Source organism: Meleagris gallopavo, chromosome 4 (assembly GCF_000146605.3).
Source record: "Meleagris gallopavo isolate NT-WF06-2002-E0010 breed Aviagen turkey brand Nicholas breeding stock chromosome 4, Turkey_5.1, whole genome shotgun sequence".
Classification (NCBI taxonomy): domain Eukaryota; kingdom Metazoa; phylum Chordata; class Aves; order Galliformes; family Phasianidae; genus Meleagris; species Meleagris gallopavo.
Window position 1 is genome coordinate 12,383,694 of NC_015014.2, and position 15,442 is coordinate 12,399,135.

The window sequence follows — 15,442 nt, forward strand, 5'->3', positions numbered from 1 at the left end:
TATCTATATTGACAGATACTGAATTGGGAAAATTCAGCACAAGTCCAGAAAATCTGAAAACTGCACACTTGCAGGCTTTGAGCTGTCACGTTTTGTTTAATTTGGATCTTAAATAGAAAAAATAAAATAATAAAAATTAGTTTTAGACTTCAGTACAAGTCTTTGGAGAAAGCTCCTTTCACTACTAGCATGTAACCAGATTTCAGTATGACTGAGCTATTGTGAGTTTATTAATAGTTCTCACTCCTTTGAAGGCACCATTATGTAACCGTCATGTATGGAATATAAATATTTGTATAATAATTACACAAAGAATTGTTTCAAATTGAAAAGCATTTGAATTTCAAACGATTGTTTAGGCTAGTAAGTAAAGTGTTTTAGAGCAAAAAAATACTGCTACAGTACCCTTTCAACAACCAAAAAAAAAAAAACCTGGCAGAAAGACATGCATGGAATACTTAGCAGATGCAGTGTGAACCATGGATTGCTGGAAAGCTGCAGTTGGCTTTTCCATATAGTACCTGAATCAGCAGTTTCAGTACGGTGTTTGTGGAAAGCAGATGGTTTGTACAAACCTAACTAGGAACAGTAAAATAATATGTGATCACTTTAAATTCACTTATCAGGTGTCTGCATCTCCACCAGAAATACTTCTGAAGTCTCAAGGAAATAAAAGAAAGAAAAAAAGATCACTTCACTGATCCATATTTGCCTTCTAGAAAACTTTTAGGATTGTGCCTTTATTTTGGGAATAAATGAGACAGGTTGCCTCTTGTTCTTGAGATTTTCCTCTTGCAATTAAGTTAAAAAGGACTTGTTAATGGCAAATAAGACTGCTTGTATCAGTACAAACCATGTCGGTGGATATCTTCCTTAAGGCAGCTTCTATGAGAGTTGCTTCTTTGGGAAGGCTTTGCAAGCCAGACAGGTATCTGCCAGCCCATTTTAATGTACCAGTACAGAAAATGTCAGGTAAGTAAAATCAATTAACTATGATCAGATATGCTCATGTAGATAAGAATTAGGACTCCTGCAGTGAATTTGCCAAAAGTAGCTGGGCTTGCGTTCTAATTCTGAATACTAAATCAGTCGATCACTGACAGGGCCCCACAGAGACCTGATTGGCACACGCAGTGAAACTCTATCCAGAGCTAGTAAAAACAACATATGTTCCCTGAAGCTGCTTAGGAAGCTTTTTAAGCACTGGCAAATATCTATGAAAGCTTTAGACCTTGAGAGTAGAAATAAGGACAGCAGTAACCTCCTAATGAAGGAGCAGTGGCAGAACTATACTCCTGCTTTAGCAATAGCAACTAAATGGATTAAGGCTAATACTTCTGTAAACAAGTGTAGGAGTGGTTGAAATTCAGACCAGAACTCCAATGCATACAGAAATTCTCTCAATGGGACAAACTGCAAGAGGGGAATGAATGTAAAGTGAATCTACACTAATATGTATCACACATATCTAATATGTGAGATGCAGTGATAGTATCCTGGCATGTCTTTGTGAAGTTCCTGCTTGCTGCTTTTATACTCTGTATTATTTCAGGACTGTGGTGCTATTTCAGCACTTGAAGGGAATCAGAAATCATCACTGAAGAAGCATTTCTGCTTTTGCAGAGCATCGGATGCTCGTGGCCACAGGAAGAAGAGAATGACGAATTTTATGCTAAATATTAGTCAAAAGAGAAAATTCTTTTTTCTAATGCTTTTTCAGGATCAGACAACTGATAAGTTGAATCACACATGTAATGAAAGTTAGCAGAAAGCAAATAGATTAATCATATTATATGCTTCTTAAATTAGGACGCTGTTTACCTTTTGGAGATGAAAGGAAAAAAATCTTGATCTGACTACAGAAAACTGTAGGAATGTATTACTGCCATGTGTATGTACAATAGGAAATAGGTGGTAATGACAGCCTTGCCACAGTGTTACTTATGTGATTTCTTTTCAGAGCAGATGCAGTATCTGCTCCTGATGCGCTGCTAAGTAGCCCTTCCTGGCACTGCTGCTAGTTGCAAAGTGTGTTTGTGATTTTGAGACAGCCAATGCTCCTTTTATACCAAGGTACTGCAAGGTGACTCTACTGTATGGTGTGCATTTTTGTGTAGTTGCATACCCAGATGCAAGCTGTGCACTGGTCTTGTACTACATACCTCCCTTCTGTGTGGAGCAGGCATGAAATTACAGTACGTTTCAGTTGCAGAAGGATCACTTTATAGAGAAGAGGTGCAATTGCAGGATGACATTAAGTTGGCTGTAATGCAAACAGCAGTGAACAGGCAGCAGCCCAATCTCAGTTGCTGGTGGTAGGACCCAGAATGTTAATATTTTGGCTTATGCAAAGCTTTATGCTACAGCACTGCTACCTTGGATTTGAGCAGAATCCCATTTAGAAATTGCATGTAGATTTATATTTCTGGAAAGCAAATGTTTGTTTCAGGTGAAATAGCAGTGAAACGAATAGATCTTTATAGGCATACAGACAGAGCTTTTTGAAATGGTTGCATTTCTTTCCTCAGACTGATAACTACTCACACTACAGATTTCCATTACCTCTGCTGATAATTGAACTGGAAGATGTTTAAGCAGCCAGAAAGAGGGAAGGGAAAGCTGTGAGTGATGCTTTCTTCTAAGTCATCATTGGAATTTAACATTTATCAACGTTGTGTACACCTCTGTCTGTATGGATAAATTAGTGCACTTGTATCTTAGTATTTGTTTAACTAGTTTATGTATTATTTTAAGTGTGTATGGGGATACCGTGGTAATGCTGTATAGAATCCTGTTAATTCTTTCTCTAAGGAGAAATCTGAGGGGGAGAAAAACCTTCTGATCATCAATCCTATTTGTGAAATAAGTTCATCTTTTATCTAGTAACCTTGCCTTTGTTTTAGATTATTTAAAGAGATTATTTTTCAGAAACATAAAGTATGCTTATACGGATATTATTTATGTCTTTGAATTCCTTTTGAAACACCAAGCATGTTGCAGTCTTATACTTCAGACTGGTATAATTTCCCAGAAATATAACAAAATACCACCATGTCCAACCACAGTATAATTTTGATCTAGTTATGGAATAAATTGAAAAGCTATTGCAAGTATACTTTTCAGCTCTTTATGAAATCATCTTATATCTGCTTAGTTTTGGTTAGGACGTTGTTTTGTTTTCTTAGAGAAAGGAAAACAAGGGAAGTTTGAAGGTTTTTTTTGTTGTGCAAATTAATCCTTGTAAAAGTAATGAAAAAAACCTGCAATCTGAGGATACCCAAATCTTAGGTGTCACACTTAGGTGTTTCCATCATCTGCAGCAACAGGTGCTACAGGTTGCTTTTTGAGCCAAACTGAGCAGCTTGACACCAGCCTCTTTAAACCAGAACAGAGCAAAGAGCAAAGTCATACAGTATACTGTGGCTCAAATTCAGGCAGACTGAGCTGAACCTTGATTAATTCCACATGTTGGCAGCTGTAATAGGAACATCTTGAGAAATGCCAGAGAGGTGTTGCAGCCAGAGCAGCTCCCACTCAGTTCCACACAAAATAAAATGTTGAATTTCACTACGGTTGATTTTAAGGTCTGCTCAAAAACAGTGGAAACCTACGATTTCAGCAGATTATAGCTGTGTGCCCCAGCAGCTCTTCTCATCTAAAAAGTCAAAGGAACAAAAGTGAATTTCATTCTTCTAAATCCTCTGTAATACATAGAATTCCATGTTTGTCAAGTAAGGTGATTCTCGCTAAAGGCACTACTGACTTCCTCAGTACTGCAGAGGAGGTAGTACTGCGGAAAAAACAACATAGCTTATAATTTAACTGCATTTGTGTCATTGAATCCATATTTTACTGAACTAAGCCAGCTGTCTGTTCTTAGGTCTGCTTTTTCTTTTAAAATTCTTTCTTAATACAAGCGGCTTTTATTTTTAGACTAGCTACTTGGGACTAAGATGGAAGGTTAGCTGTATGAAGTCAGGTGCTATTTTTGGTTCCGCATTAGTCTTCCCAGTTGTGCCACTAAAGGAAAGAATCTGTTATGCTGACTTATTTGAGCTGCTGTGGTTAATGCCTCTGTGGGCAAAGATATAATTTTGTTAGCTGAAAATGCTGTGTTTTCTTCTTCAGACAGACTGGATTATGGTCATGAGTTTTACATTAGTTAATTCTGCTTCCAGTTTCCAATTATTTCCAAGTTTAGTATGGGTTTTGTTTGCGTTACTCTTTGGATTGAGAAGTGTGGTTTTGAACTTCACTATCACGTAATACACAGAAAAAATCAACTCCTTTTTCAAATAGTGGATAATGCTAGGAGAAAGGTTGCTCCAGGGTATTTTTTGTTACAGAGAATGATGACATGTTTTGTATGGTGTGAGTGAAAATTATTCAAAATTTACAGAATTTTAGTCCCTCTCAACTGTAATTGTTCCTATATCTAAATAGCTGCACATAATTAGTGCAATATTTGAAATAATATTTTGCAGAAAGAGTTCAGGTCTTCCCTTTGGACGACCACGTGAGTGGGCCTTGCCAAAAAGTTCTACAGTACTGAAAGATACATGATAGGAGCACACATATTGTGCATATTTCTAGAGCTTATTTTTCTGGCAGTCATTTCCGTTGCAGAGAAGTTGATCCGTCTGTTTGAAATGCACCCAACTGCAATCTCCCATTTCCACATTCATTTTCTGAATTCAACTCTAGAGATACTGAAAAATAGATGCAAAAACCTGTTTAAATTTAAAATTAAACTTAAATGTGGTATGTGCTGTATTCTGTCATCTGTTCCACATAGCTGCATGAGTTCTGGTGCCCTGACCAGTCTGTTCATGCAGTCTTTCTGCATTGTCATACTGTATTAGGCGTTTCCTGGGCTCACTGCCAAACTTTTTCCATTTACAAGGCAGCAGGCGAATACTTAACATTTGTTTTCTTTCTTACTCTTCAGATTCCCTGTAGGACAGAAGGATTTTGTCTCCTTCATTTTCACTGCTGTTCCTCATCACAGGATATCTGTGAAAGAAGGTTCATTTTCTGATTATGACTTTAAGAACGTGTCACAGTCCATGATTAAATAGTCATTTAGGAAGCTGGCCTAGGAGCATTATTCTTCTTTTCTTACAGTTTTTGTTTCAATTTTTTTCCCTATTTTTCTGAATAGGGTAACAAGCTGTCTTTACCCAAGGAAAATTCAATATTTACAATTTTTTTTTTTTAAATATACACGTATATTCAAGAAACTTAATTATTTTCTAGCTGTCTATTGAACTTCATGAAAGAAAAAACAATCAGACAATGCCTTGTTCTAGCCTAGAAATCAGACTGTAACATACACCTTCATGGTAATGTACAGCAGCTTAGTGAGGGGACACTACTTGATCTATCCATAGAGAGAAAGGAGATGTTTTCACAAACTGGTTAACTGAGATTGTTAGGATGGTATTAGAGTATCTGAGTAACTGATAAAAGTAAAACATTTTTTAAAATATTCTTCATTTTGTACAGAAATATAGGAGATTATTATAAAGGAAAGTCTTTGAATTGCAAAGTAAATTTGCTGGTCTCAAAGTCACCAGCATGCACAGATGTATAACAAATCAGGTAATGAAATTTTTCGTTTTGTAACAGCTGTTAGTTTTGCATTCTTTCTGCGTGACCTGACCTAGTTAAGCCTCAAAGACGGCAAGTACTTAAACACATCCATCTATTTTGGCTTGGTCAAATTGTTCTGTGGCAGTGCGGAGACACAGGGGAAGTTCCAAGGTAAGAAAATCTGTTAAAATCACAGCGCTCAGTAGGAAGGGGTGGGACTGCCCTTTTTACCTTCCTCTTTGATTTTCTGAGGATACTGAGAGGAAGCTCTTCCTTTTGAAATTTAAGCCTGCCCTTACTGGTGGTGGAACTGAAATAGAAAATGGACAACTCCCCTATTTCTGCAGGACTGCTTTATTTGTACTTTTCTCTTTAGGACATGCACAAACCCTTGAACCTCAGCAATGCTAACTTTGTTGGAAAAAGGGAAACAAAAATGATGATTACTAAGCTAGCCTGTCCGGCAAAGTAGACAAATATTTTACTTTTGCTTACTCAGAAAGAAAAGTTGCAAAGGGCAAAACTGTCAGGACAGCATAGCTGTGATCTGGCCCAATCAAAGACGAGTAGCATTTCTTGGGAGAGAAGTGGAGACCTGTCAGACCAAAGGTAGTAGCCTGGAGGTTATATCTAGTTCTGTCACACTGACATTTAATATGTTATTATGTTTTTTGGTAGCAATTCCTGGGGAAAAAAGAAAGCAAAAACCAAAACAACACATTGCATTTTTTTTAAGAGCTTCAGCCTTTAATTCTTGTCACTACTGCTGAGCTGAAAAACACATCCACAAATCCAGCTTTTACTTGGCATGGCATTTCTGTTAGTTTTTCTTTTCCCTCGTATTTTATGCACTTCCTTTTTAAAATATTTATACCATATCCTGTTTTCCTGAAGGCAGTAAATATGTATTTTTTTTCTTTATTGTTTAAAAGCAAATGAAAATAATCTTGTCTATCTTTTCCAGTTTGGATGTTGTAGTTCAATTTCCATCTGATGTGGGGATTTTGTCATCCAGAGCAGATTTCCCCAGACACAGGGTGTGGCTCTGCAGACTTAAACTGTAACAGTCCTGTTGCTGTTACTTAAATTGAATCAGCCATGCTAAATTGAACCAGTCCATTTCTCTTTACAGCTCATCATTCTACATTTAGGATGAAACACAACTGTGCAGCTGGAATAAATAACAATTTATTCAGTGAACTCTTGGCTGGAAGGTGTTGATACTGATCTGCTGTGTGGTGTTTTTTAATTTGTCACTAATTGTATTATCTGTGTTTCAAAGTTACATCACAAGTGTATGTATTAAAAGCTTGAATTTTTTTGTACTAGAACATGAAACTAGTTAAAACCCCCAGGTAATAATTAAGGAACACAATACTATTCACATCAGTGTGTAAATTTCTTTCCATTCGACATAGCTGCGTTTGAGACAACTGGATACCTTAAGGATATCTTTTCTTTGTGAGCTGTTGCACTGTTAGTTAGCACGAATAAGGTAAAAACATCATTGTCATAGTCTATGGATGAAGAGGTCCAATATTGTTATGCTTTACATCCAGTTTTGCTACGTCAAGAGCAGTATTGTTGGCTAGGCCTTCCACTGTGGTTGCCAGTCGTTGCTTCCTGCCCATTACTTGTCTTTCTTCGGGCTCACAATGTGACACTGGATGCTTTGACGTGGCTTGAATGTTACTGGTGTAATATTATTTCTCCTATGGAAATATATACCATTTCTTTATGAAATAGCCAGGAAAGGAAAAGATAGATGGTACTTCTGTTGTCAATTTCTACTATGAATTCTTGTGTGATGAAACTATACATAAGTCTATGGAAATAAATACCTCTTTTTGTTTAAGGCGCACTTTCAAGGCTATTCCAGTTATCTTTTGTGCATAGATCATTGTAGATTCATTAGTGTGTAGAACTGCTCTATAAACAGCAAAAGGATGATACCACACATGATATCGTACATACATCTCCATGTATTTCTCACAATCTGACATAAGACCCATCATTCTGTCCTTTCCATCTTACAGCTTGGATATTACTCTGGATGTGTTAAGGAGAGAGGGAGAAGCTTCATATTAGAGCCAGATTCATTTTAGCATTTAAGTGTAACCAGCTCAAAACAGCACTGCAATGACACTAGAGGTACAAGCAAAAAATTGATGGGTGTACAGCCTGTGGGAATGGCCCCCACTATGGGACTTTCACAGAGTGCTTCTTTCTCTTTCCCGTGGTGCATCCTGGATGACTATTCTGAATGCTTTCTCATAGCTTTTCTTACAATGGTGGGTTTGAGTTGGCTGTTGAGTTATCTGCCCTCCTACTCCTTGCAGGTGTGAAAGATGTTTGGTCTTTTTTTCTAAAGCTTGCTTTTGCTTCAGTGGTGATGCTTCTGGCAAAAGGAAGAAAAAATCTGAAATCTCTGGAAATGGCAGAGTTCAGTTATTAGTAGAAAGGGCTATTAAGTAGAGGGGATGTTAGCATGTTAGCAAAACTCTTAAATTTGTACAGCCTTTTGAATCAAGTTGTTACTGCCTCTTTGGTAACAATTTCAAGTGCAGCTTAAAATGTCTCTAGGCAATGTGACTAGATTGTTGTCAAGACAGTAAGACAAAAATAAAAGGATTTTGTTAGTGGCTGGAATCCTTTGTCTCCGTAATACAGTGAAAGAAATACTCAATACTGCAAGTGGCACAGCATGAGGATAGTACTGGAGAGGCACCTGCTGCTGTTCTGGGTGAGCTGCCATGACAACTGTGCTGCTTCTGGCTGCCTGGTCTCTTCTTGCAGAGCACACAGGGTCATTGGTATTCTGAGTGCTGCCTGCTGCAGGCAGCAGCAAGCGCTCCCTCCAGATCTGCCAGCATTTGCCATTATCACCCTGGGTAAAATATGCAAATGGTGCTGACAGGTAGCTGGAAAGGAGAAATACCCGTTTCCCTAGAAACAGTTATTTGTTTAACCTGGTTAATTAAATGGTTTTACCAAATAGTTCCACCTTTCCTGGCTTCTACCTGTCTTTTATTCCCAAATCTCATTCAGAGTATGCAGAATGTTAAAAATAATAGAGAAGGGGTAGGGAAGGTTGGGAGTGGGAGAGGATGTAAAGCAATTACACAGGAAAATGTTGATCAGATTAGTTTTAAGAATTATCTTGCTACCTGTAATCTTTTTTTTTTTTTTCTTAGAGTGAATTACAATTTCAGTGAGATTTATTTTGTGGCATTATTGGTTTTAATTTGTTCTAAATTAGACTTTTACTCCTACACAAACTGTCTTCTTGAGGCTTGGTTGTTTTTTATTTTTTCCGTGATCTTTGGTTTTGTCTCCTTAAAGGAAGTCTAAAGCATTTGTCCTTTTTAAAGCCTCATCCTTCTTGAAATAGATTGTAACATTAGTACTTTAACAGTTTTAAAAACAGAACGAGCTGCAAAGGGCATGGAAGGAGCTCTGTATTTTGTTTTTTTCTGGAATACCTTTTAAGAAAAGGGACAAGTAGTGGTTTGGTTTGATGTGACATTTAAAGATGAAAATTAAATACATTAGAGCATTAAGAAAAATATTACAGAAGCAAAAATTTGAACAGAGCTTGCTCACAAGCCATTAATGCAAGAATACCAGAAGCTTTAATGCTACCTACCAGTAGGGTTTCTAGCTGCAAAGCCATTACCATGCACATATAGGCAAAAGTACAGATATACACATAAGAGAAACTTGTCTTGGAGGTAAAGGGCAGTAAGCATTTACATTCTTGACTGTTAGTTTTCCTGCACATGAGGAATAGCTAAAGTACTTGAGAGCTACAATGACTGTTATCATAGAAGAACATTACAGTAAAAAGGAGTACACAAACTTATTAAGAGTTGCTGACTAATGGAAGATTTAGCATTTGAAAATACTACCTTTGTTTATTTTACTCTATATGTTTTGCCATTAAGGTGACATGCTTGCAGGACTTCTTTGGAGATGATGATGTCTTCATTGCATGTGGACCTGAAAAATATCGGTACGCTCAGGATGACTTCGTTTTGGATCACAGTGGTAAGACCGCATTTCCTAAACCCACTAGAGACAGTCAAGTTCATTGAGGCCTTTCCTAACCTCTGGTCAATCCTCAAGAGCTATGTCATATAGGAAAATATGTGTTGGAATATATTTTCGTATCAATTAAAGCATTTTCCCAACCCATCATCTATATTCTATATATCAGTTAAAATGCACCAACAAACGTGATCTATTTTCTTAGGAAACAAATCCTGTCCCTAAGTTTGCCTGGAAAACAGCAGTTTAAAAAGGTTCACTTATACTTCTAATGTAAGTGTAATTTCTAAAACTGGATTTTAAAAGGTTCACTTACAATTCTAATGTTTCTAAAACCAGTTACAAACATTTTCTTTTGACAACTGTGAACTACAAGATGGTCTCCATTATATTATTGTTTTCATGTGAGTTTTGAAAAATCTTTTACATAACTGTTAATTTCATGTCTCAGATTGTCCTGATAAACAATTCATATTTCATTCTTGAACGCTGTAGACCAAATGTTGAGCTTGTTTATATTGTGAGAGTTTTGTGGGTAACAATAATTGCCCTGGCAAGAATCATCAGATTATTTGAGGATGGCTTTGGATTGTGTATTTATGCTGTTTTTCCTAATTGTTATAAACAATGTAATTTGATTACAAAATCTTCTGTTATATTAAGTAATATAGTTATATGCCTAACCACAGTGTTTTATACACTTGAATGCGTTGGCAAATTCAGCTCTCTCCCATTCTACTGTTATTGTCAGCACGCTGCTCTTCTAGAACTAACTGAATCTAGAATGTTGAATCTTCTAGAATCAACATTCTAGAACTATGTTGATTCAAATAAATGGTATTTTTTACATACAGTTTTAAACTAGCTGAGATCCATTTGTATGCGCAGGCATAGGAGAACATGACTGTATCACCTCACACTGCAAATTCTACTCTGGACAAAAATATAAATACCCTTGGTTAAAAGTTTGCTTTTCCCGTTCTAACATGCGCAGACTAACCATGCTGATTTCCTTACTGAGAAACTAGCAACTGAAGGTTTATTTCTCACTTGGCCTCTTCACCATCAATGGTCCTTGCTTTGTATAATACTTCTGGAGGACTTAATAGATAAAAGCAATTTCAGTACAGAGTGGATCATGATTGGGGCATACAGTTCTACGTATCGTTTTTGATGATGACTTGATAGCATAGTCATGGCATTGCCATTATAGTGATGAATAACAGGGACAAAATTAAGAAGGAAAATGATATGATTAGATGGGGAGAGATTTGCAATAAATGCTAACTGTAGGAATTTAAATTTTTCAAAAATGTCAATACATGTATGATTATTTACTCCTTTCCTATTTGGGTTGTCCTTTATTTCATGATATATAGTTGATGGCAAATTACAGTAATCTGTTGTCTCAGCATTTTGGAAGCAATAGGCATTTTTCACCTCTTCAAAAATTGCTCACAACATCAGTTTCTTGCAAAAGAAGGTAAAATAAGCTTGCTGTGCATTTACCCCACATGAAGCTGCCATTTCAGCACACAGGATTTACTGAACTATCAGAGGAACGTTGTCATTGACTGACTTCAATCATTCAGCCATGCATAGGTGCAAACTTGAATAATGACCATAACCCAAGTTCAAGACTTTGAATATGACATGCGGAATGTTACATAAAGCATTTGGCTCAAGAAAATTTTTATGATGTGTGGGTTAAGTTCTGAGATTGACTGCTTTATTCAGTTTGGCAAGCGTATTTGGAAAATACTGATGTTTTTTCTTTTGGATAATAAACAGCAACTGCAGGGTTTGCAGGAAGCTGGTATACTGGATTGTGTTTGAAATTCCACCTGCTTGGTTTGCAGAATGCCGTGTTATGAAATCGTCTTACTCCCGATCATCTGGCATGAGGTATTCAGGGTCCAAAAGTCCAGGACCTTCACGTCGAAGCAAATCACCTGCATCAGGTACAACTTCTAGGATGAGCACATAAAAGACAGTCAAGCAGTTGCTTAAACGGTTGAAAAAGCTATTGGCTCTTTGTGAAATACAACTGATATGCTTTGTTTCCTGATAAAAATGTTTTATCTGTTTCTCACATAGATTTAGTGCTAGTTAATAATAAAACACACATTTATTTTTGAGTCCTGAGAAGAAATGTTGTTTCTATTTATTAATTAACAGGCACTAAAAGTTCCATTTTAAGAAGATTGGAATAATTTGTGCCAATAGTTTACCTGGGATATGCTTTCAGCATAGCAGTTGATTTGCTTGAAAACTTAACTATAGGATGGCTGTGTGGTTGAATTGATATTCATAGAGTATAGCCTTAAATGTTTTGAATTCAGAAGCTTTTCCCTGTGTAAACCAAATAATGTCAAAATACAGGATTTTGTTATTTGAAACAAGTTTAGGAGCTATTCTGGAATATAATTACTCATTAACAGAGGTTTTTTTTTCTTATACTCCGTATAATTTCAAAGTAAGGTTCATGTTGTGTATTTGACGGAAGCGTGACTGAATCCCATCTGTTCCAAACACTGAGTCTTTTATACAAGTAAATAGAAGGGAGAATCTTGTTTTTCCTATTCTAGTTTTGCATTTAATTTTTAAATATAATAAAACTTAATTGATTTCTTTCTCTCAGACCTGGAGAAGTAGCCCTGAAATCAAACCACTGAATATGTAAATATACAATGCTCTGTTTCAGTTGTAATTATATGTGTGTAAGCTCCTGTGTGTGTATTCAAAACTGCAATATGTTCCAAATTCTCACATCCATATCAATATTTATTGCTTAATTGATGCTGGTTAAAGTCATTTTATGTCTGTGAGATCTTTAAAAGTGGAATATTTATCTTCTGTTTACAAAGTTGGTATATTTAACTGGAAAGCCTCAAACGGTGAGTTTCACAAATGATCTGTATTTCATGCAATCCTGTTAACTGCAATGAGATTGCATGGGACATATATAGAATATATTCATTATCAGTGGTGAATTTTAGGCAAAGTATTTAGAAATCAGCACTGTCATTTCCTTACTTATTTCTCTTTGGACACCTCCATTGGTTAAGTTAATCTGAAAATTTATCCAAAGTGCCTGCTGTTTATCCTTCTATTTACTTGTCTTTTTTTCTCATTTAGTGTTTAGTTATCTTTTTTCCCCTTCTTTCTTTCATGCATGTTCAGAGCTGTTTAATAACTTTTCTCCTTAATGTCTTTTTTCCTTTGTGTCAAATATATGAGTACAGTTAAGAAGGGTGGCCACTACTCCAGTGCTCATTCTTCAGCAAAATCCCCAGGTGAGCCATTACTGTTATGGCTGTATATCACTAGTGTGTCTCCTTCTCTCCATTTCCACTTTCCTCTGCATCTGTGAGTATTTTTAAGATTGAAATGCACATTTTGCATTTACTGAGCCGGACCCATAATGCATCCAGTATTCTTGTGAAAAGTAGGTCTTTGACTGAGATAATCTTAATGATGCTTTATAGTTGTTTGTTGGACATCTGCTAACGTCGTTAATGTTAAATTTATGAAGGTATTATCTTACTACAAGTAGACAAGCATTCTGAGAAGCAGAATAGAAATGTTCAGGCAGTGGAAAAAAACAAGGGTAAGATCTGCTGACAAGAGAGGTGCAGAAATGTGTACCACACCTTTTTATTTGAAGCCTCTTGCTCTTCTTTTTTTCTTTTGGTGTTTTAGAAACTAGGCTGGAATGACAAGAAACCTCTTTCAACCCTCAGTTCCAAGTGAAAGTTTTGCTGGTATTGCTCTAAAACACGCAATATCTTTCAAGTAATATATGCTTTCATTAGCAAATAAGTTGTGACTTTGGACCATATTAAAAGTGTTTACTTTTACCTTTAAAATTTTAAAGGTATTTATAGGTTTTACAGTATTCAGCATTCCAGTACAGTAAATTGTTACCTCTCATGTACTATTTAAGAAAAAACAGAGTAGATTTTTTTTCTTTATATTCAGGCTGCTTTATGTGTAGAAAGAAAACTCACAAGTACTTATACTTAAAAAATAGTTAAGATAGATAAGTTTTGCATATGTAAGTCTTGCACATGAAATAATCGGCAAATCAATTCAGCAAACAAGCTAAGTGCTAAAAGTAAGTACAGATTGCTTGTGTTTTCCAAAGTTAAAAAAAAAAAAAAAAAAAAAAAGTAACTGCTGTCTGCAAGGGGGTTGGACTCGACCTCTAGAGGTCCCTTTCAACCACTACAGTTCTGTGATTCTGTGATCTACAGACATCCCTTTCAGATCCTTGGTAGAGTGTTCTATGTATTGTATAACAACAGAAGGAAAATAGAAGGAAAATAGTTGGAAGGAACCTCAGGAGGTCATCTAATCACACCCCTGGCTCAGAGTGCCACCACACCTGTCCAGCAAGCAAAGCTAAGATACTAGCATAGAGTTGGAATACTGTGAGTGTATGGTGGGATATTCTTCCTTAGAAGAGGGAACATTGTTAACTAGCCAGACTCACAGGTACAGTTTAGTGGTTTTGCCAGTGCTTAAAAGGATGATAGGAACCTAGAGACAGAGATGACTTATGGTGTAGGCTGCAATGGTTATGTTCAGGAAAGACTGACTTATCTATGAGTTTCATAAAAAGAATTTGTGAAGAAACAAAATTGTTTTGGTTCTGTAGTAATAGTTGGTCATTTTTTTTGTTCATGTACGTTACAGCTTGGAACTACTTCTAACAGCATTTACTAGCCCTTCTCATCTTCATACTTGCAAATTCCTTTCAAAACAACGAGGTGCTAACATACTCAGTTCAAAGAAGTTTATGTAAAACAAAGTGATGAAAAGTAGCATATTTACAGATCTGCATGAGGGACATATGCTTGTAAATTCCTTTTACTTCTTTAAAAATGCACGTAAGCTGAAGTTACTTATCTATTGCTCTTGTGTGCAATCCTTGTTAAAGTCAAATTCAAAAAACTATGTTGAAATACTAAATATCTTTTGCAGAAAAAAAAAATAAACTCTTAGTCCTATAACAGGTTTGAGAATTAAGTTAAAAGATTTCAAGACAGATTTATTTTATAGCTAAATATTTGTGCCTTAACATCACACATGAGAGATACAGTTATGAAGAACAGGAATTTCTGGAAGTTGCAGTGCAGTCAGCCTGGACTACTGACAAGTAGAGTGCAAAGCTGAAAAAATAGTATTTAGATTACGCTCAAAAAAACAGACAAAAAAAAAAAAAACCCACAGCCAACAAACCATCAAAAACTGTGTTCTGCAAAACGTCACACCTGAAAAGTAATGTACTGATACAAAAGAAAACAGACAGCCTTGTGTTTCTGCTTATGAAAATTTCTTCTCTCGAAATTTTGTTGTGCTATATCACAGTAAATTATGGAATGTAAAGAGATTTTGTCTATTATAAAAGCTCTCACACTTGCAAAGTAAAGAGTTGACTTTTTAAAATTCTGGAAGAGCAATGTGATATTTGTGCATTCTCTTAAACCCATATATAGTCACATGAGTTTTGGGGGAATGATTTTGTGGCATGTTATCACATTATTTATTCCTAATTGCTTATGAGTCTGTTTTGATATTTATGTACAGATTTGAGTGATACCTAGTCAGAAAGAGATATTATGTTTTAAAGCTAGTTAGGTGGGTTTGTTTGCTTGTTTTTAATCATTTTCCATTTGTTTGCTTGTTTTACTTTTGGCAGTTAATGGAACACCAAGCAGTCAGTTATCCACTCCAAAATCTACAAAGTCCTCCAGTTCTTCACCAACAAGCCCAGGCAGCTTTCGTGGACTCAAGGTAA

General features: G+C 36.1%; 1 protein-coding gene across 1 annotated transcript in view; it reads left to right on the top strand.

Annotated features, from left to right (window-relative positions):
* DCLK2 (doublecortin like kinase 2) overlaps positions 1 to 15,442 on the top strand; it is a 77,603-nt gene that overhangs the window by 31,323 nt on the left and 30,838 nt on the right. The window contains exons 4-7 of the mRNA XM_010709572.3: positions 9,537 to 9,639; positions 11,499 to 11,600; positions 12,885 to 12,935; positions 15,344 to 15,438. Of these exons, the coding sequence (XP_010707874.1) occupies positions 9,537 to 9,639; positions 11,499 to 11,600; positions 12,885 to 12,935; positions 15,344 to 15,438 (351 nt within the window). The remainder of the gene's footprint in view (positions 1 to 9,536; positions 9,640 to 11,498; positions 11,601 to 12,884; positions 12,936 to 15,343; positions 15,439 to 15,442) is intronic.